This window comes from Temnothorax curvispinosus, unplaced genomic scaffold (assembly GCF_003070985.1).
Source record: "Temnothorax curvispinosus isolate PA1 unplaced genomic scaffold, ASM307098v1 QBEX01013525.1, whole genome shotgun sequence".
Lineage (NCBI taxonomy): Eukaryota > Metazoa > Arthropoda > Insecta > Hymenoptera > Formicidae > Temnothorax > Temnothorax curvispinosus.
In genome coordinates, this window is record NW_020223305.1 from 1 (window position 1) to 27015 (window position 27015).

At 36.7% G+C, this 27015-nt stretch overlaps 3 protein-coding genes and 1 long non-coding RNA gene across 7 annotated transcripts in view; 1 reads left to right on the forward strand and 3 right to left on the reverse strand.

Moving 5' to 3' along the window:
- The first annotated feature begins 285 nt into the window (after positions 1 to 285).
- Positions 286 to 17638, forward strand: LOC112463655. Of its 4 annotated transcripts, none has more exons than XM_025030154.1 (9): positions 286 to 522; positions 12047 to 12320; positions 12669 to 12991; positions 13520 to 14103; positions 14367 to 14709; positions 14795 to 15160; positions 15497 to 15670; positions 15749 to 15974; positions 16170 to 17638. In XM_025030154.1, the coding sequence occupies exons 2-9, from the start codon at positions 12060 to 12062 to the stop codon at positions 16566 to 16568; spliced, it is 2676 nt and encodes an 891-aa protein (XP_024885922.1). In that variant the 5' UTR covers positions 286 to 522; positions 12047 to 12059; the 3' UTR covers positions 16569 to 17638. The 4 variants fall into 4 exon arrangements, with proteins under 4 accessions (XP_024885922.1, XP_024885921.1, XP_024885924.1 ...); XM_025030153.1 differs by lacking the exon at positions 286 to 522 and adding an exon at positions 533 to 696; XM_025030156.1 differs by lacking the exon at positions 286 to 522 and adding an exon at positions 10826 to 10934.
- Positions 17639 to 17789: 151 nt separating this feature from the next.
- LOC112463663 (putative fatty acyl-CoA reductase CG5065) lies at positions 17790 to 20999 on the reverse strand (the record flags this gene model as incomplete). Its single annotated transcript, XM_025030163.1, has 5 exons — positions 17790 to 18002; positions 18491 to 19090; positions 19267 to 19616; positions 20450 to 20698; positions 20772 to 20999. Coding segments are annotated over 5 exons (1536 nt in total), but the record flags the coding sequence as incomplete, so codon positions are not given.
- A 116-nt stretch (positions 21000 to 21115) lies between these two features.
- On the reverse strand, positions 21116 to 21848 carry LOC112463658. Its single transcript, XR_003041823.1, has 3 exons — positions 21773 to 21848; positions 21492 to 21667; positions 21116 to 21199 (listed from the first exon to the last, which is right to left on the reverse strand). It is a non-coding gene; the product is annotated as an uncharacterized LOC112463658 (long non-coding RNA).
- Positions 21849 to 24964: 3116 nt separating this feature from the next.
- Positions 24965 to 27015, reverse strand: part of LOC112463657 (putative fatty acyl-CoA reductase CG5065) — a 10288-nt gene continuing 8237 nt past the window's right edge. The window contains 4 exon segments of the mRNA XM_025030157.1: positions 24965 to 25410; positions 25787 to 26047; positions 26126 to 26311; positions 26873 to 27015. Of these exon segments, the coding sequence (XP_024885925.1) occupies positions 25302 to 25410; positions 25787 to 26047; positions 26126 to 26311; positions 26873 to 27015 (699 nt within the window). The 3' untranslated portion in view covers positions 24965 to 25301.

The window sequence follows — 27015 nt, forward strand, 5'->3', positions numbered from 1 at the left end:
TTTTCAACGTCACGTTGATGACGTCTGAAGAAGTGTCCCCGAATTTAAAAATACATCTTCCATCCGTATATCTGTCTAATTATCTACTCCGCTGTCTCCGCTCCGAAATCTGCCAACCAAAATATCATTGGCTGAGCGTCATTCAGAACCGCGAGTCTCCGTAAACAGAATCTCGCCACGACCTGTTCAACACTGTGTCGCCGCTCGTTTACGCTCATTCGCATCGTCCACGCACTTCCTTTCAGCGTTCGACCGTAGCCTCTCGCCGTCCGTCGCATCGACGCCCACGCAGTCGATCGGCAACCACGGCGCGTTCTCCAACAATCTCTCAGCCCACTCAGCTCAGAGAGTGCCGCGAGCCCGAGTTCCTCTGATTCCAGGTGGCGTATCGGTGCCTCACCTGCCTATCGTACAATTTTTACCTGCGACCCTCCACCGGATCGGGGACCAGCGCCCGACCAATCGGCGCGCCCGACCCTGGGGCCCCACGCTCCAACGCTCGTTCCATCTCTTCGAGGAAAGGTACGCCTCGAATAGCTCGCTCGGCTCGAACTTAGTTCAGAAATTCCGCCGTGCGCAATAAACGAACGTGAAACCGATTGTCCTGCCTGCGCATATTGCGCCGCGTGATCGTGCGCCTTTGCGAGTGGATCGTCGTTTTACTTTGGGAAAGTCGACAACGGTCCCGCGGACCAGGTGAGTGTTCGAACGCGAACGGAGCGAACGCAGGACGCCTTCCTGTACTTGGCTGACGATGCAAGATCGGGCCGATCGGCAACGCGATCGGTCACTCAAGATGGCTCCGACTTCGCCGAGAATCCCTCGACACGTCAAGCTATAGGACGTGACGTTGATCATTTTGGTGCCGGGAACGTTATCTTATCGTCGTAAACCATTTTATTGCGTCGCGCGATCGTCGCGATATACTTCCCGATTCCTTCGTGTGCAACGGGCAAAAGCGTTCACCGAATTTCACTCGTGAATCACGCATGCTATTCCAATCATTGCAAGGAACTTTTTTCATCCTCTTTCCTTATTTGAACTTGTGCGAAACTTGTTTCTTCCTTGCCGCGTTTATTCGCAATTGTTAGCGTTGCAGATTAACGCGAAACGATCCCTGCATAGGATCGTTGAAGTCTCCTTGCATGCTGTTAACGCGTACGTCAACAGAATAAAATACGCGTTCGAGGAATCCCGGAGTCAGCTGCGATTCGAGTTTTCCTTACGATCGGCTTTCTTATGCAAAAATCTCACGCTAGGACATTGCAATTTACGCAATTTCCGCAACTAAAATAAATTAACAGAAAAGTATATATTTGTTTCGCCAATAATTGATTAATGAGAAGGACTCTATTTTTATAATCGACGTTTGGCTAGTGTCGTGACAATTCGACCATTGGTTTTGGTCGTTTCTAAATTGATATATAATCTTTGACACTTACATATAAGCATCTTATTTTTATTAAATTAAATTATTAAATTTATTGCGAAAAATATTACCTCAGCCAGGGTAAAATAAATTTAAATTCCACGAATGTTAGAGCGCAACAAATGTGGTGAGAAAAATAAAGATTAACTCAGAGTTGTAGTTTCTCGATACGGAGCTAGTGAAATTTTTCAAAAAGTTTCTTCGCGTTCGCAGATTGTCACGAGATGTCTCATTGTCTTCAACGATTATAATCATGTCACATCATCGTCGATAAATTACCGATTAATTACGAGCAACGTGCAACTCCATGTTAATCATTTAATATGAATGCATGGTTAGCCTTTGAATTAATTCAAAGTTAAACATTAACATGCCTCAAGTTTCAAGAAATCGAGAAATATCTATCCGCGTTACGCTACGTCACTCATATATATTTCGCGTTACTCCCTTTAATCACAGAAACTCCGTAGCACCTCCGGAGTTGCAAAGTGCTTTTCGAAAGCGTATTCCGATCGCCGTAAAATTACACGAACGACAGAAATCGCACTTGAGTCATCCTCATTTCCGATTCCATCCTTCAGCCGTACGCCAACGTGACCTGGAAACCGCCGGTAGTCGAATGCAAATTCCGGTCGCAAAGATATCGCGCCGATTCGTTCGCGTCGCGTCGCGGGCTAGTCGCGGAATTCCCTTGGCACTGCTCGCCACTCAACGCGTTTCGCGTATCGCGTATCGCGCATAGAATTAATTCGTACGTCGCGTCGCTCGCTCGTAACGCAACTCGGTTGTTGACTGTCGACAGTGTCGACAGAATGTACTGTACGAGTGACCTCACCGTATATTTTTAGGCGTTATCGTTCGGATCTACGTCAATCGGTCAGAACACTCTGAACGATTTCGGCCGGCATCTGTCTCAATGACTTTCACACGAAACTTTCCACGAGGCTCGTGAAGACATATCCAGCGAGAAAATCGATAAATTCTTTGTAAATTGCGCCATTAAGTCATGTGATTGCTCGAGTGCAAACGAAGCATGTTTTAAAAGTATTAAGTGGCCTTTATCACTCTTCCACTTATCTTAGATACGAAATCTATATTTTGTTTGAAAAATCCCCGAATTACCTAGTGTTTTTAAAGTTTATTTTATTTAGCACAGGTAGAATAGATATTTTTATAATTTACTATATTATATTATTTATTTTATTTATATTTAAATACATTATTTATATTATTTATTCAATTTTATTAATTTATTTATGTATTACATTAAAATGCAATTATAATGTATTCCTTAACCAACGCGATAAACATATAAATCTTTGTGCAAGCTTGCACAATGATTTTAATAAAAATAAGTAAATAAAGATTGATTATATAAAGAACTTGAAATCTGTTACACACATGTTAACGAAATAACGAATAACCAAGGGAAATCAAAGAGCAGCCAGGTTGCTGGTCACGATGGCAAAGTCAGTGCAATTAATTATGTTCATAGTTTCTTATCGCACGCTGTCCAATATCATTCCGCCCATATTACTGTTATCGAAATTAAACAATTTTGTTTCATATTTTCGAACACATTCCTTTGCTTCATATTTTCGAAATGTTCATTAACATATTGATTTTAGCTTGAACTCTTTGATTTTATTTCTCTTCGAATTAAAAAGATATTTTCATATACTGCGCGAAATCTGACGTTCTCATTCTCTCGTGTGATGCACTACAATGTAGGTATGCGACGTAATTCGACCGGCGCTATTATTATTTCGCATCTTTCGGATTATGCCATTACACAATAGCGCAAGGTCAGTGTCCACCCAGATGATCTATTTTTACATGCAAGAATAAGCGCGAGTCATGTGCCACCGTCGAGTCTGGTTGTGAAAGCAGGCGAGTGCATGATAATGATCAAAGTGCAAACTGTAAAACTGCGAAGCGAAATGCGTACATCAAGTTGCTACGTTGCATCCTATACTACGTTGTTATTTATATTAATAACTACGTATTCCTGAACGTTCCATTAATTAATATTATACAGGAACCTGAGTTTTTTCTAACAAAATATTTTACGTCTAAAATTAAATCGCTCTAAATAACAAACATGTTTCTATTAAAGAAAAACCAATCTAAAATGTATTTTAGATTTAATTTATAATTTTTGAAAATTACGTATTACTATAAATCGAAATTTACAAGAGAAATTATTTTATTTAGACAAAAAGAGAGTAATAACATTAGATATTAATTTGTTTTGTTTTTATAAAATTTCTCTGAACTCTGTGAAAAGTACATTATTTGAGAAACATTTATACGAAGTGTTTAAAAAAATACTGTCAATTTAAAATATTCTTCGGTGGCATTATCTTGCCGCGCTAGGCACTGAATCTTCCTCCCGTCTCGATACTTTTATTTGACTTTGTACCGGATGCATAAAGTCCGAGTGGAAGAGCCAGTTCGTGCCAAATGTATCGATTTATTCTCTTTACCACTTTGCCTTTTTTATTCCGAGAAAGAGAAAAACACACGCGATAGTTCCACATAATAAGCTCTTTATCAACGCGATGAATAATATAGTGTGATAAAAGAGATGATAAAAGAGATAAATGATTAATACGTGTCGTTCATCGTACATGACAGCAGTTTCGGCATTTTACTTGTGAGCAAAAAGTGTGCAAAAGAGAAAAAATAAATCACATTTACAAACACGTCAGACGAATATTTAAACTTGTCCACATTTTTCTCCATCTGCAATTGCTTCTATTATCTGTAGATAACCATAAAAGGCAAAATAGAATCACTATCAGTCGGAAACATTAGAGATTCAAGAATCGCATGATCAGGAAATTATATTTCCTGGTTATTCCATCACTATAGATCAGTCGAATATACGCGATAACGCGAGTATTATTCTTCTCATGTTTTCCTGCATGGTGTTCCTGGTATAAATTAGTATGATTTTATCTTAAGATTTTTATCTTAAATCAGAATGTTTATCACAATTAAGAATTTAATTGATTATACTGGCAATGATTATAATCGTTACCACGATTATGCCAGTATAGTCAATTAAATTCTTAATTGTGTTAATTATTGACTGGCGAAGTAAATGTTACTTATTCGGTCAGAATGTTTATCTTAAATCAATGTGATTTGTTCCGGTTGTATAAACTTCGAAGAGAGATAGGAAGTTGTAATTTTTCTTTAATTTATTTATACATTCTAATTGTCACGCATTATTGAGCTCTGCTTCTTTGCAATTGAAAAATTAATATTTAATACAATTTTTCTAGTTTTTAGTTAGAAAATACGTGATTCAACCGTGCTGTGACTTGAGTGTCCTCAGAAATTGATATCAAAGAACGCTTAAGCAATATTCCCGGAAGATATTTCAGTTCGGTTCACGTATGCAACTATAAAAGGCTACGCGGCAACGAACGTGCTTTCGATTCACCGTGAACCACTCGCCATTGAATCAGGACGATTTCCTCAATGCCGTGTGGTTGTGACGAGGTCGGGCTGTATAGGGATAACGACGATATTTTGTAGCACGAAACGCAGTTTCTTTATGTATCCTAATGACCCATAAAAAGAGCAACCATGTCAAAGAAAAAGATAATATTTTTATTGAAAAAGATAATCATAATAGTTATTTCACAACAAAATGATATAATTTAGTTTTATTTATTATCATTAAGAAATCACGAAGATATTGCTTTTCTTTGATAAAATTTGTGTGTCTCGGACGATACCGCAGACCGAGGAAATCGAAATTAATAGATTTCTATTATCATGATGGACTAATTGGAAACGTACATAAGTTTCAGATAACTACAAATTGTACAAGTGCATTATATTCAGAGTTTGATAAGAAAAGTCTTTCGTAATTACGAGTTCACTCAAATAATGGGCAACAATGCACGCTATAGATTCATATTACATTTTAGTATTTTTACAACTTGATATAGAATCACTTTTTGAACTGTATAGGTAAAGAAATAATAGCATTTAATTTTGAAGAATGGTTCAAATTAACTAAAGAAGATTACCTAATAAAACCACATGCACAATTTCAGAGATACTTTGTGGAATCGCGCCGTTTTGAGTAATATTTATGTTCCGCGCGGTAGGCGTAGGTGTCTTCGTGGCGAGCCGCATTTAAATCGCGTAAAATACGTATATATCCTCTGTCCTCGGTCCCGACGTTATTTATTAAGCGAACAACCGGACAGACTCGTATCGTCCGTACATATCGAATACGATGAGGCATCGACACGTGCGGCCGTATCATCCGCGCGTTCACTATCTTCCATTTCTCTTTCCCTTCTGCCGAATCACGAAGATCTAGAGGGTCAACGGCGTGGATTGACCTCTAGCGAGCAGACGGTTACTGACACGAGGAAAAGCATCGTTGCAGCGAGCAAGCGCGGATTGTGCCTCGGTGCTGATGAGATATCGTCACGGTTGATGATTTCTAGGAATTAAGATTCCCGCGGCAGATGCAGCGGAACTTTAATCGAACCTCTAGACGCTCGAGCGGCGAGTCGTTGAGCGAAATTCCTGTGGAAATTTATAAACAATTCTAGGAAGATGAAGGAAAAATGCGCTTGTGCTCATATCTACGTGATTTGTATGCGGTGTCGCTTTCTAGAGAGAGTTCAGGGGAGTTCAGAGAAATTGAAAAAAATATAAAATACGCAGCCGCTCTCAGTCGTCGCGTTTGCAGGCTGTACCGTTTGTTAACCGTGTACGCTAAATTACAACGGGCAACAGCGCGACCGGAGACAAAACAAATATGCTCTTCGAGTACAGAGTACGAGAGATAAATATACCGATAACACAGTGAGATAAAGCACAATATCTTTCGTGATAAAGAGGAAGTGGTGAATGCTATATTCTTGAGAGTTAAATAACTCCAGGTAGACAGAGGATAAGATTTATTTAATTGAAATGTTTATTTGGTACGTGAAAGTAGGTTTTTAAAATGGATTGACGATAACAATTAAATTAAAGATATCACCCGAGAGCTATATTTACAATAGTCGCGTTTTTTTATTATTCTCTTATTCTTCCCTCATAATAAAATATTTTTTTATTATGTTATTTAACGATAATACTGTGCAATATCACATTGATATTAATTATACAAATAAAGAAATGTCATCAATATCTTCATTTATTTATTTATTTACACAAGAAACGTTGGGTAAATATATACGTCTCTATATGTGTACATAAATTAAAATATAAAAATACGTATATCTCCATATATAAATAAAATAAGATATAAAAAAAATGCATATGTCATCGAATTCATCATATGCTAATTATATAGCTTCGCATATAGCTATTAAACTAAGGAGAATAGACGCGCAATCTGTCGTCGTAACTCATGTTACTTGTAATTGCAACGCTCGCGCATTGCGTAAGTTCCAATTACGATGCGAAAAGCGTTTACGCGACGAAACAAGAGCATCGCGGAAAAAAAAAATACATGCCGATCTTCGTGAAAAGGTGAATTCCGAACGAAAGGAATGTATATGTACTCCTCGCTCAACATTCTCGTTTAATGAGTGAAGCAGTTTTACGATCCGTGCACATTTGACGATAGAAGCTGTACGTAATAACCGGTGATAATTATCATAACCGCTGGCATATACTACACCATTCAACCTGTACGTGTGTTTGCAATGGAGACGCTGACATTTTATCACCGTCTAGAGTTTCTAACGTGACGTCAGATTCTTGGGCTATCAATAAAAAATTATTTAGCTATGCAAGCTATGCTATCGCGAATTAATCGCTGATCGTAATTTTCTTTTGAGCTTATTGTTCGCCGATATCATGCACGTTTATTGATTAGAATCGCAAATGGATTTTGAATGAGAGGCATTATTTAATTAATGTTGAAAGAACATGAATAACATTATAGAGTGCTCTGGTGTTAGGCTAGTCCTGAGTGGATCACAATCGCGCTCACCGCGACAAGACGAATGACAGAATGGACGTGTAATTCCTATTTGGAAAGCAAAGTATGCCTCTTCGAGGACGCGTGTTCGCATCGTGCTGCAATCGGACACGCTCGCGTACGCCCAACGGAATGTGTTGGATTAAAGGCGTGGACGATCGCAAAAAAAAATGTCAGACTGGAAGAACATTCGCGGATATGCAACACCAATACCTCTCCGTGTTTAAAATTCAAATTGAGACTTGAATTACGATAGTCGCTCTACAATATCAAAAATCGTTATTATTATTAGCAGGAACTACCGTTGTTACGAAAGGAAAAAGGTTTGATCGATACCAATGCAATTTAATTGCCTTCTGTCAATCGCATTGCGTATGCCTACGCAACATGTAAACAGCGAAATAGCTTTATCGGTAGAGAGAACGCGAATCATCGATTTAAATATCATACATGCAACCTACATGAAACCTGTAGTGGAAATAAAAGAATTTCCGAGCAGTTATTTAAACAATATTTTATGTATGTAGACATAAGAAAGGAAATATCATTACATTCCTTCGAGATAACTCTGTTGTAAACAGATATTCACATGATACATTATTTTCTTGGCATTCTTTGTCTTTCTTCAATACAAAAAAATAATTTTATCATATCTGTAATCATTTCTAAAGTATTTTTCAAAGTATTTTAGAATAAATTTACGGAGAAAAGATAAAAATTTTCAAAAAGACTGTCCTATCGAAGAATAAATTCATTAAATTCCTAAAAACTATTTTTAAGCTTGCCATACATAACCAGTATTATTTTTATATTATCTTTTTACTTTTACCCGAATTAACCTTTTTTTGCTCCAAGAATATTTCCTCATAATTTCATATTTGTACTCTCTTGACATTATTTCTACACGGATCAGTCAAGTTGTCTGGATTGATCCGCTGTGTTACTCGAAAGTAGTACCGAGACATCGAGATTAGCTGGATCTCTTTCGAATCAGGTTGGTTTCTCGCTCTCCTGGACCCGTCGGCGATTTGGGACTCGAGGGGAGGAGCTGACCACCTGCGCTTGCTTCACTTCGGGGCAAAGTAATTCTACCTGGCTTAAATCCCGCCGTGGAACCGTCAGGTTATCTTTGAGAGATCGAACAAAGACTCCTCCAGATGGAACTCGTGGGTCCTCTATATTTAGGCTTCCGCCTCTTAAATTCACGCGTAAACGCGTGTGTTTGTTCACTTTACGTTCGATCTTCTCTCTAGATACATTCCACAAACGACTGTGCCACGGTCCGTCGATCCTCATCTTTTCTTAAGAAAATTCTCCGATCCAACAAAGAGGCGCCCATACGGCATTGAAGAGGACGAAAATTTTCGTGGGGACCGTGGACCGTTTTCTGAATATCTTCTTTCAGTTGATCTCAATGTGGAACATATCTCGAATTGGCCGAAAACGATGAGAAATCATCCTGCTGGCGCGGGACGTCAAGCGCAAACATAATTCGCTTAATTCATCGAAGATCAGATTCGATTGACTGATCGAGAATTAGAATGACATTCTAGAGATGAAGGAAATCTTTTAATCCCGGCCTTCACTCACAATCGCAATTCGGCTTAAAAAATATTATCATGATGCGAGTATAATATCGACAGGCTCTCATGATCCGCACGTAGCTCGGCGGATCGCTCATGTTGCCGAGTGAAATAAAGAGGCATCGAGTAAGATAACTCCATTGTCATCAGGTGACGAGAAACATCTCGAGTGACTGTTGCGTAGCGCGTCGATTGTGTGCGCGTATGTTGAAAATTCTTCGAGAAATACAATTAACTAGTAATAACACTGGTGACAACACTAACAATAACATTAATAACATTAACTAGTAGCGATTTTTTCCGAAATGCACACCCGAGATAAGATTGCCAAGCTGCGTCGTGCGGTGTTGTTTCGATTTCGATTGAGATTCTGGTATCGTCTAGTGATTTTCTCGGAACTGGTCTGCGTCTTTCTGACGTGTGAAAATAATTGCCCGATTTCAGCATTTACAAGTCGCCGCGACATTTCCACCGCATACCGATGCATTTCTTACATAGGGAGTTAGTTACGCGTCACTGATAACTATTCCACGTGCTCTTTGCATTTGCATCTCGAAGCCGAAGTCCGCGCCAGGAAATTGTTTACACGGAAGAACGACGCGATTCTCACAATAACTTGCGTAAATCCCGCTCCGATGAATGCACGGTCCATTTTTGCCGAGGCGGATCGGCTGCGGAGACTAAATGCGACGCGGCGCAAATAATTCTGCTCGATAAAAAACCTGAACCATAACAATTGAACAACGCAATATTGTTTCTTCGCTCTCTCGCTTCTTAATTAATAAACATTTCTACATTGTCATTGTTTTTTTTACTAACGACATATTCTTATAAATGTGTCAAATCTTACGTTTATTGTAAAGAAATGATTTTAAAACGCGCGAATAACAATGAAAATCACGATTGATAAAAACGCTCAGTTAAAAAATCGATCTTCGTACTTAACCCCTCGATAAAGAATACGTGACTGATAAAGACACATATTGATTGAACACACGTAGCGCGAACGTGCAGCTTGATCGTTATATGTATAACAAAGAGTACGTAAGCTAAAGCTTTAGCGCTTTATTAGTTATATTTAAAAATCTATCATGAGTTATTTAAAAGAATCGAGTCTTTTTGATTGTCTTCCCGTTTAGATTGTACGCGATAACATTTTATTTCAGCCGATCGACTTTCGAGACAATAATCTCCCTTCACATCGGTTACGAAGTTGTTCGGCCCACGTTTACAGCCAAATACGTTCACAACCGGTGCAAACAGGTTTCCTCGTTGTTTGTGTAACACTCAGACAAGAGTCATTATTTACAAATAATATCATAAGACCATTATAATAACATTATTGTAATAAAATAATTTCTGTAACAGTTATTGCGATTCTTTTTAATAAACTGACGCTCAATACATAATGTAATTACAGCAGTATATACCGGTTAGCCTCGGCGTTGATGCTGCATGAAAATGAGATAATAAAACACGTCGCGAAAAAAAAAACAATGTGTGACGTCTTTTTGTCCGATGACGTATTTCCCACGTAAAATATACTTCCTTGTGTCTCTCTGATGATTACGATAATATTGCGTAACAACAATCGCGCGACACTGTCGTGTGTTTAGTAATTCTCGCTACGACTTATAAGGGATATTTCTCGTCTTTTTAACGATTTCTGTTTCCGCCATCTAATAATCATCTAATGACCATCCAGAACGCCCTGTGTTCATTTTCATCCCCGTTTGTCGACAGTCCATAACTATCGCATATGTGCCAGAAGTCGTGCCAGTCTGCAAACCGTCACGGTTATCTAACGTCAACGTCTGTAGGTGGGGCAATAACGTTGTACAGTAACGCGAACAGCGTTGCACCGAATGCAAGCACATTCGTTAAAATCTTCGACGCGACAAAAGCGGAGCAAAGAGTTTGAATTATCGTGACGCGATCATTTCTGATTATCGTCGAGGTAAAGATACTTGTTTGCGTGGAAATGCAATAGAATCTCGATTATTCAAACGCTATTTGAACGGAAGTTTTAAAGTTGTTCATAAGTCAAAAAGTTTTGAAATATAAATTGCATTTTTTGTATATAAGAATTGCGAGACTTCGCATTTGCAGCGATAAAGTAACGTGGAACCGTTTTAATACATCTTATTTTTGCGCCTGCAAAGTGATTTCAAAATAGCACATCCGGTTTGAACGGAAGAAACCTTAGTGCAACGATTGAAGGTATTCCGGAAGAAGGTTGCTCTTGTTTCTTTGGAAACCGCAAGAGTTTCCGCTCTTGCACTTGATTGCACCAACACGAACGTGACGTTCCGACGTACCTAACACCCGATCTCTTGAAAACTTTGATATAGATTCTTGGTATTACGCTATATAGGAGTGACAAAGCGTTGTAGCGTTATTAAATCAGTGTGCATAAAAAAAATCAAACAATCAATATACAAAATGGTAGACATAAATTCCGTTTTACTAATGTTTAATAAATTAAAATTCATACTTATTAATCTCTTGTAAATTGACCGTTTTTGATATTTTAGCAAATACGTTTCGGAAAGTCAAATAGAACAATGTTTGCTTTGTGGAGTAAATTGGTCAGCAGACGTTATTTGAGAACGGACGTGAAAAAGTCTCACGTTACACAGAGCATCTCAGATTCATTTTCAGTGGTGCAATTTTAAAGATTTCAACGAGCGTACTAAGAAAGAATGCCGTTTAATTATTCTTTTAAGAAGCGAAAGATAATAAGCTAACGATTCTCAGAAGTTTTAATTTCAAAACATATAAAAAGGAAAATTAGAATTGCATTGAATTAATTACTTACCTTAATTAATTAGTTGTACAAAAATATAAATTATAATATAATAAATTTAATTTGTTTATTTTATATTTTTTACTAAACTTTTACGTATAAGGCAAAATTAGAACGCAATTGTAGTTGAGAAATTATAATAAAAATTTCTAATGAAGTGAAAGTCTATTATGAGCACGAATATCTTTGCTAATGCGCCTGAACTACCGGCAGGCATCGTACATAAGGCATCCTTGTCTTATCCAATAACCGATTATTTTCAGAATAAACCATAACATGGGGATCTCGGCAGCTTGGCTGCTGACCATCTTCTTGGTGGTCGCTGCCATTACAACCGACGCATCACCTTCTTCGACATCCCGCACTACGGAAGTCGTTCGTACCAACGGAGTAAATGCAACGACCGTCGAAGCCGCGAAAACGACACCGAAGGACAGCTTTATAGATTACGCTAGACCCTTCACAAATATGAAGGACATACTGATGCAAGAGATCCAGACTTTGGACAAAGACACTTTAGACAAAGACGATGCTAAGGTAAGTGCAGATTTTTTTGTTACATAGAGTACATTGCGTTCCATGATATCTTTAATCTTTTAACGAAATAAGTACGGTTACCTTTTTATATAACGGATAGTTTTAATCGCAAATTTATGAAGCTATACGTAATAATACTTGTTAAATATTGACGGATAATAATTTTCTATTGCTCGCATCATCGCAACACATAAAGGATAAATAATACGTCTGAAAAGAGAATTCTTTTATCAAACATAATTTAAAAGGTCGAACTTTAGAATACAGTTTGCTTCAATTTGATTTTTGCCATATTTAATTAAGTAAGTTACACTTACTTACTTTAATTACGATATAAAAATTATTTAGATCCAGGAAGAGGTAGCGAAGACTTTCAAGGCCGAAGCGCAGAGGGACATGATGAACTTGCGAATAAAGCCGACTTTTAAACCGAAGATAACTGTAAAATCAAATTCGCTTCTGGGTGAAGATGAGGAATTAAAGAAACTCGACCCTATACCTTACGAGGATGATAATAGCGACGAGGATAGCGACGACGACGACGAATTCAGCGACGAGGAGTACGAGGATGAGGATTTGCTCCCGGGGGTGGATGATGATGAAGAAGTTATGACGGAGTGCCCTGATTATTGCAAATGCGCCGGGCAATACGCGGCTGCGACAACTGCAACGTATGTTTCTAATCGGATCTTTATGTAACTGAATAATGTCCCTTGGTGTTGACGGCAGATAAAGAACTCGTAGAGGCCTTCGCTTTCTATTTAGAGCGTAATAATATGTACAGTTTTGACACATTAATGAAAACTTAATAAGAATTAGATAAATATTCCATTCTTGGTTATAGAATTTCGTCATTATGCGTAAAGCTCAAGGAAATATGCAAACGCGATTAAACAAGATAATTAAAAAATTACGTAAAATGTCATAATTATATATAAATAACTTAATTGTTTCAATGTCTTTTTTTACGTTACGATTTGCTTTGTAAGTTCTTCAAAATTAGTATCTAATTTCAGTTATAAAAGTAAAGTCATTAGACGATCTCCTGCAGAATGATAAAATCTAAATCGATTATAAAATGGGATTATAATACAACTTGTCTTAATATTCGTGATAACAATCGTGCATAACTAAACAGTATGAGAATGCGACTTTTCCATTAATCTTCTCTTCATTATTTTTTTACTTACTACCCGTAGATGCACCAAATTGACGAACGAGCAGTCCTTTGGGTCAAGTATCGCTCATCTGCGCATCGAGAACGCCGGCGAGATACAATTGGGACCGAACGCCCTGCGGGCTCGGGGCCTTCAGCAATTGGAGTCCATCACCATCGTCGACACGCGCATAGTCGAGCTAGATCGCACAGCCTTCAATGGCATCACGTACCTGTTTGCCGTGAACTTGACACGCAACGGTCTGCAGGACATCCATCCGAACACCTTCCAGAACAACACGCAGCTCAGCCTGCTCACGATCTCCGGTAATCCGCTTAAGCACATGCACGACTCAAGGCCGACGAAGCACTATTTGCTGCACGCACCCTCGGTCACCGATCTCGACTTCTCGAACAACGGCATATTACGGTTGAAACGCACCGCCTTCTCCAAGATGCACAGCCTCAATTTCATCAATCTACGCGGCAACCGGCTGAGAGAGATCGACAGCACGATCTTCGACTCGCTGGACCAGCTCATGGAAGTGGACCTCTCAGATAATATACTGAATGAAATCCCCATTGACCTGTTCATTAACAAAGATGTGCAAATTCTTCGTGTCGCTGGTAAGAACGATGAAACATGTGTATCACGTCACGATATTATTTATTAATAATTAAGCGAGAGGATTCATTAATTAAAATCCGATTTAAATTTTAATAATAAAATTATAAAAATCGTAAATGCTTGATTAAATTTAACAGAGATAATACAAACTTAATTGATTAACTGCTTAATGCCTCATACTGATAAGTAAACTAAAATTTAATTATTTCACACTTATTTTAGAAACTAATTAATAAAGAAAGAATTATTTTGTATTTTCTAGGAAATAATCTATCAACGTTGGCCACCATAAGTTCTTCGAAACTGACGATGCTCGACGTCTCCAGAAACAAGATCAGGATAATCGGCAAGGAGGATCTGGAAGGCGTACCATTATTGGACCAATTATATGCCAAATCGAACAATTTGAAAAGAATCCACCAGCACGCTTTTAGCAAGCTCGAACAATTACAATATCTGGATATCAGCGATAACAGGCTCTCCTTGTTAACCGAGCACCATTTCAAATCCAATCCGAGACTGCAGGTTCTGCTGATGAACGACAATCCCGCTTTGCAGGTTCTGCCAGTTTTCAAAACCTACGACCTGGAGCACAATACATTCAGGTGAATATGTGTCACTTTGCCGCTTTATTTTAAAATACCAAATAAATTAGTACTTACGTATTAAGTAATTGTCGTTATTTAACAGCACCATCCGTTTCGAGTGCGCAAATTGTGGTCTGGACAGCATCAAGGTAGGCACGTTCGACGAAATGCCAGCGTTGACTCGGCTGAAGCTCGCGAAGAATCGCCTGACCGGCCTGCCCGATGGGCTCCTGGATAATCTTTCGTCTCTTCGAGAATTGGATCTGTCCGACAATATCATCACTACTCTCACGCCTAACATGTTCCGCGGCGCCGTATCTTTGAGTAAAGTGAACCTTGGCCGCAATCCTTTGAGAACACTGCAAGTGACGCCGTTCCTGAGCATTCCAGGACTTCTCAAGCTGGATGTGAGCCGGTGCAACCTCGAGCGCGTCTGGAGCGAAGCTAGAGTGCCGTTGAAGAGTCTTCGGTGAGAGAAATTTACGGAAATTTATTTATTAATAATTAAGCGAGAGAGAATTTGTTATTTAAAACACAATTTATATTCTAATAATATTCATACAGATTTACAGATGCAGAATTGTAGAAAAGTAAATGAACTAAAATTATTGAAATCGCATTATGATCTCTATTATCATATTTGAAGAAAATTCAGAATTTTCTTCTAATAATATTTGAAGTCTTTGCAAAATCTTTTTAATTACAAACAAAATTATTCTGTGACATCAAGATATTTATTGAATAGTGTATTACGACGTTAAGATATTCGTTAACCAGGGTATCTCACATTTTCATTTCCGTTTAGGTTCCTGTCGGTTCGCGGTAATCTTCTGCGGCGAATCACCGTCGAGGAACTTAAGGCCACGCCAAATCTCGCCAGTCTGGATTTGTCGCACAATCCCCTGGATTGTGACTCCGAGTTCACCGAAGCTGTGCAATGGCTCACCGATCATGGCGTCGCACCGACAGAAGTACTTGAGTGAGTATACTCAAGTTCAGAGACCAGCTAAATATGTCATGTCAGGACTTTTCTCAATCTCTCATGTTGTTTTTACAGACTTTCCAGTGATAAGTTCGATGATATTGAAGATATTGATAACATGGATTTGATGGACGTCGGTCAGTGGACGGACTTGGCGAAGATAGTTTGCGATGGAATCGACGATGGTCCACCATCCAGATCGTTTCCTGGCAAAGGCACACGCCCGAAAGACATTCTTCTGGATGTCGATGTTATAGAAGATGCCGATCCTCTGTTGAAAAACGAGCTCGATAACGATGAGGTAAGACGGCAATGAAATAATGTTCTTCGAAATATGTCTTAGTATTTCTTTTACATACTTTAATTGTTTAATAACTTTTAATATTGTAATTTATATAATTTTCAATTCGTGTAATATCATCAGTATCATCACATATTTATCGATCTTCTAAATTGTAATGATAACGTGTGATAACGCCGGTTGCGTTTCTCACAGAAGCTGAACATCGATCACGGCATGCCGCATATCGACGAGCCGCGGCTCATGGAGAATCAAGAATACGATGAGGACTTCGCGATCACCACGGAATATCACACTTGGTACAACTTGAGACCCGGCTTCAAGGTCTGGCTGGTTTCCGGTACCGTCCTGTCCGTTCTGGTAGTCTTCCTGTTGGTGGCGCGCATCGCCTGCTGCTTGGCGAACAAACGTGGACGGGGTCCCGTGATCAGGCCGCCCCTGATTCTCCGTCAGGGTCTGGTCGACAACAAGAACTGCGGTTTGGTGTACAAACCCCTGCAGGAGGAAATAGCCACGCCTCACATGCCGAAACGAGGTAGCTTCTACTCGAGCAGCACCTTCCATTACGACAAAATCGTACCAGAGAGTGTGTAAGAGAAACTTGTTTCCTGATTAATTAAGTGACCAATTACGGGGCGACTGGATGTGATTGGTTGTGAACGGCGGGCTGTCGAAGATCATTTCGCGCCGTTCTCTGCGAATCAAGAGAAGAAGTTCTTCAGACTGTTATTGGGTGAACGACGAAGCCGATGAGGATAATTAGGTAGACTCCTTCGACCAATATAAATATATGCTCAATATATATGCGATTTTATCAGCAAATTGGCAGATAATTGTTTCTATTGAAAGAGTATAACTATGAGCATTTAATTCGACCTTCTAGAAACGCGTAATACGATTGATCGAAAAACGTGTTTCTTCTAGGCTTTGTCGTGTTCTCAAAGTTTATACAAAACACGTGATTAAGAAGCGTTTATTGTTATTATTAACTCGAAGATGCCTGATAGAATTAAAATATGGATAGTTACAGTATCTTATTTAGATCCATAAATCGCGCAGTACTGTATTACAATCATACATAATCATGTATTTTTTTTTATAAATAATAAAAATTTACATTATTTTTTAGAAAAGATAGAGTTACAGAAGATTATAACAATGTACTTATTATTTATAAATCTAATGCTTGTAACAGCTCTACTCGGTTAAGCAAGGAGTTTCAAAGCGTAATTCAAGGAACAGCAGTACTGCCCAGAAGCATATTTAATCAAATGATGCATATATAATCATTTTACATAAGGATGTAACTTAATAATAATAATAATACTTGGAGAAAATTGGGCAAACGCATGTTTATTGATGGCCGGTGATGGACGAATGAGAGAATTACATGTGACAAATGTAAAATTTTATATGAAACGGAACGAGAGAGTTTCCTGTAGGATGCCCAGTCATAGTAATATATGCCAACATTATCGTAAAACAATTTTTTAATTATGGTGACAATATTCTTACTCAGCGAGAATTCGAAAACTTACGTCGAAAATATTTTGTACGTACGTTATGTCGCTACGCACGCACAGGCTCTTATTATTATGCTATTATATATATATATATATATGCTGTAAATAATAAATATTGTTTTAATAAAATTTAAATTAGAATCAAATTGTAATTTATTTCCCACGATTCTAAACGAACCAAAACGATTCTAAAACACATGGCGCAAGCGGATTCGAGATATCTCTAAAATTAACAAAGATACGTAATTTGTTTATTACAATTCATTGTAACTTTTAAATTATTCCACTACAAACGAAATTATTGTTACTACAAACAACTGCAAAGAAAATGTTACAATTTCCTGTAGTTAAAAATTTATTTTGCGAGTGCCAACTTCACGGACCTGTTCTGAGCCGTCAAACGATCAAGCGGGATATACGAAGTACGAAATATAGCAGCGCAAGGAGGACGCATAGCACTATTATCAGTACCACGAGTTGCACGGTCTTGCGAAGCCAGTATAATCTGTAAACAGATAAGTAAATCAAGATTCGAAAAGTAAGACGCGTAACCTTCTTCCATAATAAAATAGATAAAATAAATAGAGAAAATTGGTTAATTATTGTTTTAAGTCAATCGCATCGTTTCTGAGAACATTCACATAAATATTTATAGTAAAATAATATGAAATAGATGATAGTAATAAAGAAACAAATAGTGCGTGTATTCAACATTAACATAGTCATTTAAAATAATTGTTTAAATAAATAAGATAAAAAAAAAAAGAAATCATATAGAGAGAAAGAGATAAATTCTATAATATAAGTTATTCTCTAAATTCTAAAAATATAAATATAAATTCTATGGTGAAAACATTGACAAATGTTGCAAATGATTGAAGAATCTTTCTTTAATACTGATTCTGATTTCCGAACAGACACCAGGAAAGAGTTCTACAAAGAACTACCACGCTGTAACAAAACAATTGCTGAAAAACAAAAAATATGTCTTACTTTGTGATGCGTGAACGAGCAGCTGGCAGTGTGTCCGGACTCTCTTTCAGGAGAAACTGTCGTATTCCCAAAATGTAATGTTCCAAGTACGATGGCCAGTCGATTTGCTTAACGTCGAACGTGAATGTTTCTCGATCCTCCGGACTGAGTTGCTCATCCAGTCGTCGCACGTTGTCGTCTCTAAAATTCCATTGTTTCGTTCTGAAGTAATCGAAACTCTTGGTGGCTTTGGAAAGTTTCGTCTGCAGGCGGACCATTATAGGCTGCGAGCACTTGAGCCGTGCGAAAGTGTCTACGATATACGCCGGTAGCGTGTGCTGAAGTGTCACGCACAATTTGTTTATCCTTGCGGAGCTATGGCAACGAACGTTCGGATACCAGAGCACATTGTCCATCGGATGTAGCCGGCAATACGTAGAGATCGACAGATCGATGAACCGCTTCCAAGTTATAGGATTTTGCTGGCCGGTGCAACAGTTGTAGATCGGGATGGTGTCGGTGCGTTGCGTGGCGATCCTCCATGCCGCGCAAATCATTAGGTTGATCACAATGTCGACGGGCACCAGATCCACCACATTGTTCTCGTCGCATAGCATAGTTCTGCAAGCAAGAGATCGCGATTTGTAAGAGAGATTTATTTGCACGGGAATAATGACTTGCAAAGATTGTGAGCGATACTAAAATAACACAATACCGAGAGACGTCAGTATTCATTCTAATTCTATTATAATACCGATACTATATAGCAATCGCTAATTATGACCGCCCGTTGTCACCTGAGGAAACCTTTCCCAGCGGCGATGATAAACCCCGTGGGGCCGTTGCGATTGCCCACCCAACCAGCGACCGGTTCTTTGTACGACGACAGCACGATCGATGGCCTGACAATCGCCACCGGTAAAGAACCCCTTTCCTGCTGGAGCATTCGCTCGGTCAGTGCTTTGGTAAATGTATACGTGTTTGGTCGACTGGCTATCAGATTTGGCGTGAGTTCCTTAAACATTTTGTCGTCCATCCATTCCGTTAGAGCGATCACCTGATCAGGTTCCGGTTCCACCGAATAAATCTCCTCGACGACATCGGTCCGATCGCAATTACAATATGCCGTTGACACGTGAATAAATGCCTGCGATTAAACATTTGCATTTATCGCATATTTTGCAGCTATAAATTGTTAAAAATAAGGAATGCGTACGTCCATTCTTTTGCCTCGTGTTAATCGAATATGCGATTGTAATGACGGTAATGCGTAAAAACATGTCAACGAAAAAAATTCTAAGTATACCTCAAAAAAGAAGAACAAAGAAAAGATACTTTAAAGAAAAATAAATATCACTGTTTAATGATCAATTGCGCGTAGAGCCATCAAGTTGTACAAGTTCTCTGCTCCTTGATTGTCACACAAAAAAAATCGTAAAATTTATCAGAGACAATTATCTGCGAATCGCGTGAGAATATTTTCGCACTTTATTATTTCGCGATATAAAATGCGTGTGCATAAAATGACAATAAAATGTTCATTTACTTGTTACAAAGTATTTTTTTAAACTTCCGTGTAATATCACTTGACACTTTTTTTCCCCCTTACACTGTACGTTTTATTCGCGCTAATCCGTGACTAATTTATGGCTGTCGTGAACAAACAAACAAATGAAATTGTTAAACGATAGACGGTGAGTGATTTACGATAAAATTGCGCGATACAATTAGAGTGCAGAGTACAAATACACTCGTATATAAGCCGGCTCTATAGAGATGAGGTAGAGATGTAAACCCTCCGTAGACAAAAGACACTGTAACCTTTCGTAAAGAGCACATTCGTAAAAAAAATGAGATTACTACAGACAATTTGTCTTTGATTTACTTGAATTCGATTTACGGCTGCAAATCAATCCGGCTCGTCGCGGCGGTTTGACAGTTTAAATTGAGCAATTCGAAAAGAAAGAATCCCACTCTTACCTCCACATTGTGCATGCGGTTGCATAATTGGACCAATCTTTTGGTGCCCAACATATTTATTGTGACCGAAATCTTCAAAGCCTCGTCGAATTTTACGGTAGCCGCTGAATGAAAGACGATCGATACAGATCTTATTAACGTGTTTTGATCGTCGATTGAGATGCCCAGCTCCGGTTCCGTAATATCGCCAGCCACGGGTATGATCTTGGTAAGCTCGCCAGGTGAATCCCGCCGTAGTTTCTCAAAAAGCTGCCAAAAGTAACATAACTTTAAATTTTTTGAAATAGCGATAGAAATAGCAGAAGAAAAGTGATATTATTACCGGCTCGTTTAAAAGTTCCTGCAACCTCTCTTGTACATTCTGGCCCTTTTTAGGTCTCATTAAAAGGTAAATGTTTTTAATGTCCGGACACGATCTCAATAGCTTCTCGACAAGAACCTTGCCCACGCAACCTGTAGCTCCGGTTATGAAAATTGATTTGTTTCTGTAAAAATCCTTTACAGAGTATACAGATGTATACTCACTGCCAGCCATCGTGGCAATATCAATTATTACGCGTCCTTTAAAAAAATATCAGGGATTAGAAATAAAAGATAAAAGTACTTAATAATATATAGTTATTCATCATTAATTTATCTAATTATTGTGGCGAGTATCCTACCTGAATTATTTCGTTAAATCCTTCAATATTACTTTCAGGCAGAAAGTACTTTACACCTCTGTTTCCGCGATAAGAGTCGCCCACGTTTCTACATTTTTTACATAAAATCACGAATATTAGATTTGGCATTAAAAATTTAGTGCAATTGTTACCTTTTATTTTTTTAAAGATAAAATGTATTTAAAGGCTATAATGAGGAATAATACCAATATACGTGCATTAATCGATGTTACAACAAATTCATATTATATCTAATTTTATTGAAATATTAACGTTTCGTACCGTACTCGGACTTCATCAGAATTGTCAATAATAAGCAAATAATTAAGTACTAACATATATAGGGGTCAAAACGTAATCGATTATACATAGAAACATACCGCAATCACAAAGTAAAAAGAAAGATAGTTAGAAACTAAAAAGATAGAACGCTTTCTTCTGAAGTCTGTCATCCTCCATTAAATTTCCGTTTTTTTTTTTATATATCATCGTCCCGTGGAAACCAATGTAAGTCAATAATTTTGGAAAGTACATTTCTGAACCATCTTAGTGGCAACTGGATAAATATACTTAAATTAGATAATTCTAGATAAGATAGATAGATAAAGATAGATAAATTAAATAACATTCATTCACTAAAAATATATGAAAGAAGACTTACATAAGTGGTCAGAGATAACGAGAACCATGACAGACAATTATTCTGTGATATCGATATAACACATCTAATCTATGCGAAGACACATCACGAACTGAGAGAGAAATGAACTTGACACGAGGACAATGATTGTTTGCAATTAACTAGCGGTGGAAAGGTCGTTTAAAACATCAAAATAAACTTTGTCCAATAATTCGGTGTTTTTGTTAGAATTAATTCCGTTTGTTTGTTCTTTAATGTGTATCATTTCAGAGGTCATTCGTTTTTGATAATTCTGTTCGTGATCTAAGTTACGTGTGTTATCCCAATCAAAAGTGTGATTATACTTTAAAATATGATCGAAACGTTAATATTTAAATAAAATTAGATATAACATGAATTTGTTGTAACATCGATTAATGCTCGTATATTGGTCTTATTCCTCATAGCCTTTGCTTCAAACGAGCGGAAAATAAGTTTCTTAATGTATTTAAAATCTGATGTACAAATAAAATAACATATTAAAATATCACAATAAAAATCTGATTTTACAAATACTCGCTATTTAACAAATATTCGCGCAAATCTCGTACACTGCTCAAAAAAATTAAAAGATCAGTTTCCCGTAAATTTTTGCCGATTTTTAAACTGTAATCACTCAGCGAATAATTAACGTAAAAAGAAGTTCAAAAAAAAGATTTTACAAGGCAAACTCTCTACTATAATATAAGGTGCTTCTGTTCAATTTTTACTCAGGTTAATACTCAGTTATTGTTGTCAGCTTTGAATAAGGACGTATTTGAGATATCCAAAATCTTGAAATTTGCACTATTCCATCGCTTAACAAAAAAATTGACTAACATAATCATTGATACCATCTCAAAGTACGGACTTTGCCCTTTTAAATAAAAAAAAAACCTAATCCTATGCCGATTGACTGTCCGGCGTAAAAGCTTTGTGTCGGTGTTCTGTGTTTTTCAATGTCCATGTTTTATTCAATGTTTATATATGAAGTTATTATAGAAATTAAGAAATAAATACCACTCAATTTCCTAATTTTCTAGATCGAATGTCCGTTTGACTCGACGTTGCTTCGAAGACTGACTGTTATAAAAGGAAGCTTGTCTTATATATATGGAGGAGTAAAAACCACAGTGGTGTAAGTCAAATTTTGCAGTCAAAGATGCAATTTATATATTGTACAGATTGCATCTATGTACATAAAAAGTATTTTTAAAAATTTGACTTACATGTAATTATATGTAATTGTTTGAAAAGGATGGATACTTTCTTTCCTGATTTTTAAACCTGAGTAAGTGTAATATTGTAGTTAACAAAATTAAATAATAATTGTGTTGCGGCCCCAATTAATTATTAAGAAATATTTAAGTATTATTTAAAGAGATGTATTTAAAGATTATTATTGTATTACAGATATATTATTGTAAGAATGTATTAAATTACGATATTAAGAAACGCGATCGTGAATGCAAAAGCCGACCCTGTATATCATCTCCGATAGAAAACGACTAAAAACGGATATATCTGTATCGTTTTTAATCGTATCTTATCGGTTCTATCGTTGCATATTTAGAAGACAGATAAGTTTGGAGAGGTGGAAATAACAAAGATATAAATAGAGTTTTGAAGGTTGGTGTATCCAGTAAAGTCTAAAATTTATAATTTTATCATTTAATAAAAATTAAAATAGAATTAAGATAAAATTAACCGAATATTAAAAGACATTTGTCAAGTCCACTCTACAATATCGTAAGAGTATGCTGTAAGATGTAAGACATAAGAAGTAAAAATTGACCAACCACGGTCGATTATTCTTGAATTGCAAAAATCCCATTAGTCAATAGCTTACTGTTTACGTTTTACTGCATACTCTTATGGTTATTATGTTAACGAGTCTATACCGTTTATGTTTAATACGACTGATTTCTAAAATACTGTCATCTTCGTTGAGTATAAAAAAGCGTATGCCTTTATAATAATCAACAAAATAATTCATCCAGTTAAATTTCTTCATGTAAAATTTAGTTATACAGACTGGGCTCCGTATAATGAGTATGTGAATCGATCCAATAATAAAGTATTTGACATCATTAAAGTACTGTCAACTAAAGGAGCAATTAATTATGTTTATAAGGTTCGTGCAGAAATACTGTTAAAATTCAAGATAACTTAAAGGCAATATTGTGAATTGTGAGTCGAATATTGGCAATATTATTGACGAAATATTTCATGATGAACCTTCCATTACCATGACTCAAATTTGCAATGTTTGTAAGAATTCAAAAACAAGGATTAAATCAGTATTCGAAGTTGATTTGATCCCATTGTATAAAAAGGGTTTAAAAGGACTTCAATAATCGCTAAACAATTATTGTCAACATAAATTGCAAACTTGTAGTACATGTAATGAAAAATAAAAACATTTGTTTTTGATCACGGATCTCATTTATTTCTCGACTTTGAAGCATTACAATGGACTAGTCTTGCCAAAAGATTAGGATATTCAAGTAACTATGAACGTAAATTTTCTTTAGAAGACTTACCAGGTGATTTGTACTTTAGTGACCATATTCATAAATTAGTTGGGACCATTGAACATATTCCAGCAATGAGTGAGAGTGCTGTATCCCACTATCAAGCATTAATTTTAAGAAATCGAAACAAATTAGGTTCATGGGAACTTCATGACGGCAAAACCACGCAAACTTAATAAACGAGAAAAAAAACAAAAAAGATGTGTACCTTTTTTATATAAAGTCTGACAAAACTCATGCTAGTGTTTAAATCTAATTCGAGCATAACATTAACAAAAAAAATTATTACTAGCAAAGTTCTTTTTTTATCCATTTTACTATATAAAAATATTTTAATTTTTACGTTAAAAAAATAAATGATAAAATTAAACAATTTATCTAATAACTGCGTTACCTCATAAAAATACACATTAATGTAGAATAATTAATTTTTTTGTTATATATTATTATTTGCTAAATATTATATTCATATGTGTGTGATATATACATATGTACATACATATATACATATGTATACATTAATATTATATTTTCATTAATTATTTTTATGTGCGGGTTATTACCTCGAATACGGTACGAATTAATATATTTAATTTTTGATCGTACTGTATGTTATATGTATGATAAATCTATGTACGAAAAGTACTAGAAAGTAATTATATTTCAATTCAATTCAATTCAGTCTTTATTTCACTCCCTTTCCGGGGTTGGAAAGGCGTTTTTTTAGTAAAAACGTTTCCAAAAACCTTTACATTCTGCCATACACAATACTTCGGACACTTATACATCATGGCACATACAACAAGGTGAACATATGGCGTTTTACAGGGACGTACCCAACCCTTCACATCATCTCAATTCTTCTTCTGGTCCTCGTCCTCGTCCGTAGTATCCATCAGCAGCTTCTTCTCCATTTTCTTCGCGATCTCCTCGTCCGTATTCCTTTTTGGTCTCTCGGGATATGTGGGGGCCGGCTACCGGGATATGTGGGGGTCATTTTAAACGATCAAGCGGGATATGCGAAGTATGAAATATATGAGCGACAGGAAGACGGATAGGACTATTATAATTCCCATGAGTTGCGCGGCCTTGTGAAGCCAGTATAATCTGTAAACAGATAAGTAAATTAGGATTCGAAAAGTAAGACGCGTAACCTTCTTCCATAATAAAATAGATAGAATAAATAGAGAAAATTGGTTAATTATCGTTTTAAGTCAATCGTATCATTTCTGAGAACATTCACATAAATATTTATAGTAAAATAATATGAATAGATGATAGTAATAAAGAAACAAAAAGAGCGTGTATTCAACATTAACATAGTTATTTAAAATAATTGTTTAAATAAATAGGATAAAAACGAAAAAAAAATCACATAGAAAGAAAGAGATAAAATCTATAAGTTCTCTAAATTCTAGAAATGTACATATAAATTCTATGGTAAAAACATTGACAAATGTTGCAAATGATTAAAAAGACTTACCTCGATAATCGATTTTGGGCGTTTTTTAACGTATCTGGATTGTCCTTCAAGATATATTTTCGGATTCCTAACATGTGCTGACGCAAGTACATGTCCCAATTCAAGTTTGTAATATCTACATCAAATTTATCACAATCTTCGGACGCTCTTACAAATTTCATCAATTTCGTCATGTTACCCGAATGAAATCTCCACTGGTTCATCGCGAAGAACTCCCCGGCTTTGGCGGCGCGATCGAACCGTTTGGCCACCTTCAACATCCTGAAAGGAAACGACGCGCGTTATATTTATCGTTATAAATAAAATTGCCACGCAGTGAAACCTAGGGGAGATACTTACATGGGTTTGTGACCTTGAGCCCTCAGTATAAGATCTACGATAAATGCAGGGAAAAAGTGCAACGTGAGCACTATGATAGCGTGAATAAATTTGTTTGTCCTAAATGTGAAACCTGGATACCACATCACGTATTTCGATGGATATTCTATAGCGTGTTTCCTCACGAGGTTTCCAAATTTGTCCCATCTACAAGAATCATACATGCATACGTATACAAGATAATAACACTATTCAACAAAAATAAAAATGCACAAAAATAAAAGTGATTATACGTCTTATAGCTTTTTGGACGTTAAATACGTTGCCGTTTGCCAAATTGTTCTATCGTCACAATTTTGAGAAATTTGTGATTGTCATATTAGGAAATTTGTGTCATATTAGGATTTTCAGTCCTTAAAAAAAACTTGCTGTGTCGATTTAAAACAATTTGTGAATAAAATAGAATCTGTTGCATCAAAGTTGCGATTTGCATACGCCATTAAAAAGTCTACTAAATGTTTTTAAATTAAATTATTAAAATTTAAAGTTGATTAATTATAAATAGCGGAATCAAAATTTTAAAATATTCGAGTTTTCATTACAATTTAAGTAGAGGATTAAAATTTTTAATGCATTTTAAATTGAATTTATTAACTTTGACATATCAGATTAGTATTTAGCAACCTGAAAAACTATTAAATTGCGCGGGTGTTCGCACACATGCATTTATTTAAATGTTTTGTTATGTCTATTGCTGCATATACTCACGTAATCGGATTTAATGTACTGCTGGTACAATTGTAGATCTTTATCGTGTTAGTACGTTGCATGGCATTGTGCCAAGATGCGCAGATCAATGTATTGACAACAAAATCGACAGGTACAACGTCTATCAATAATTTTGCGTTACA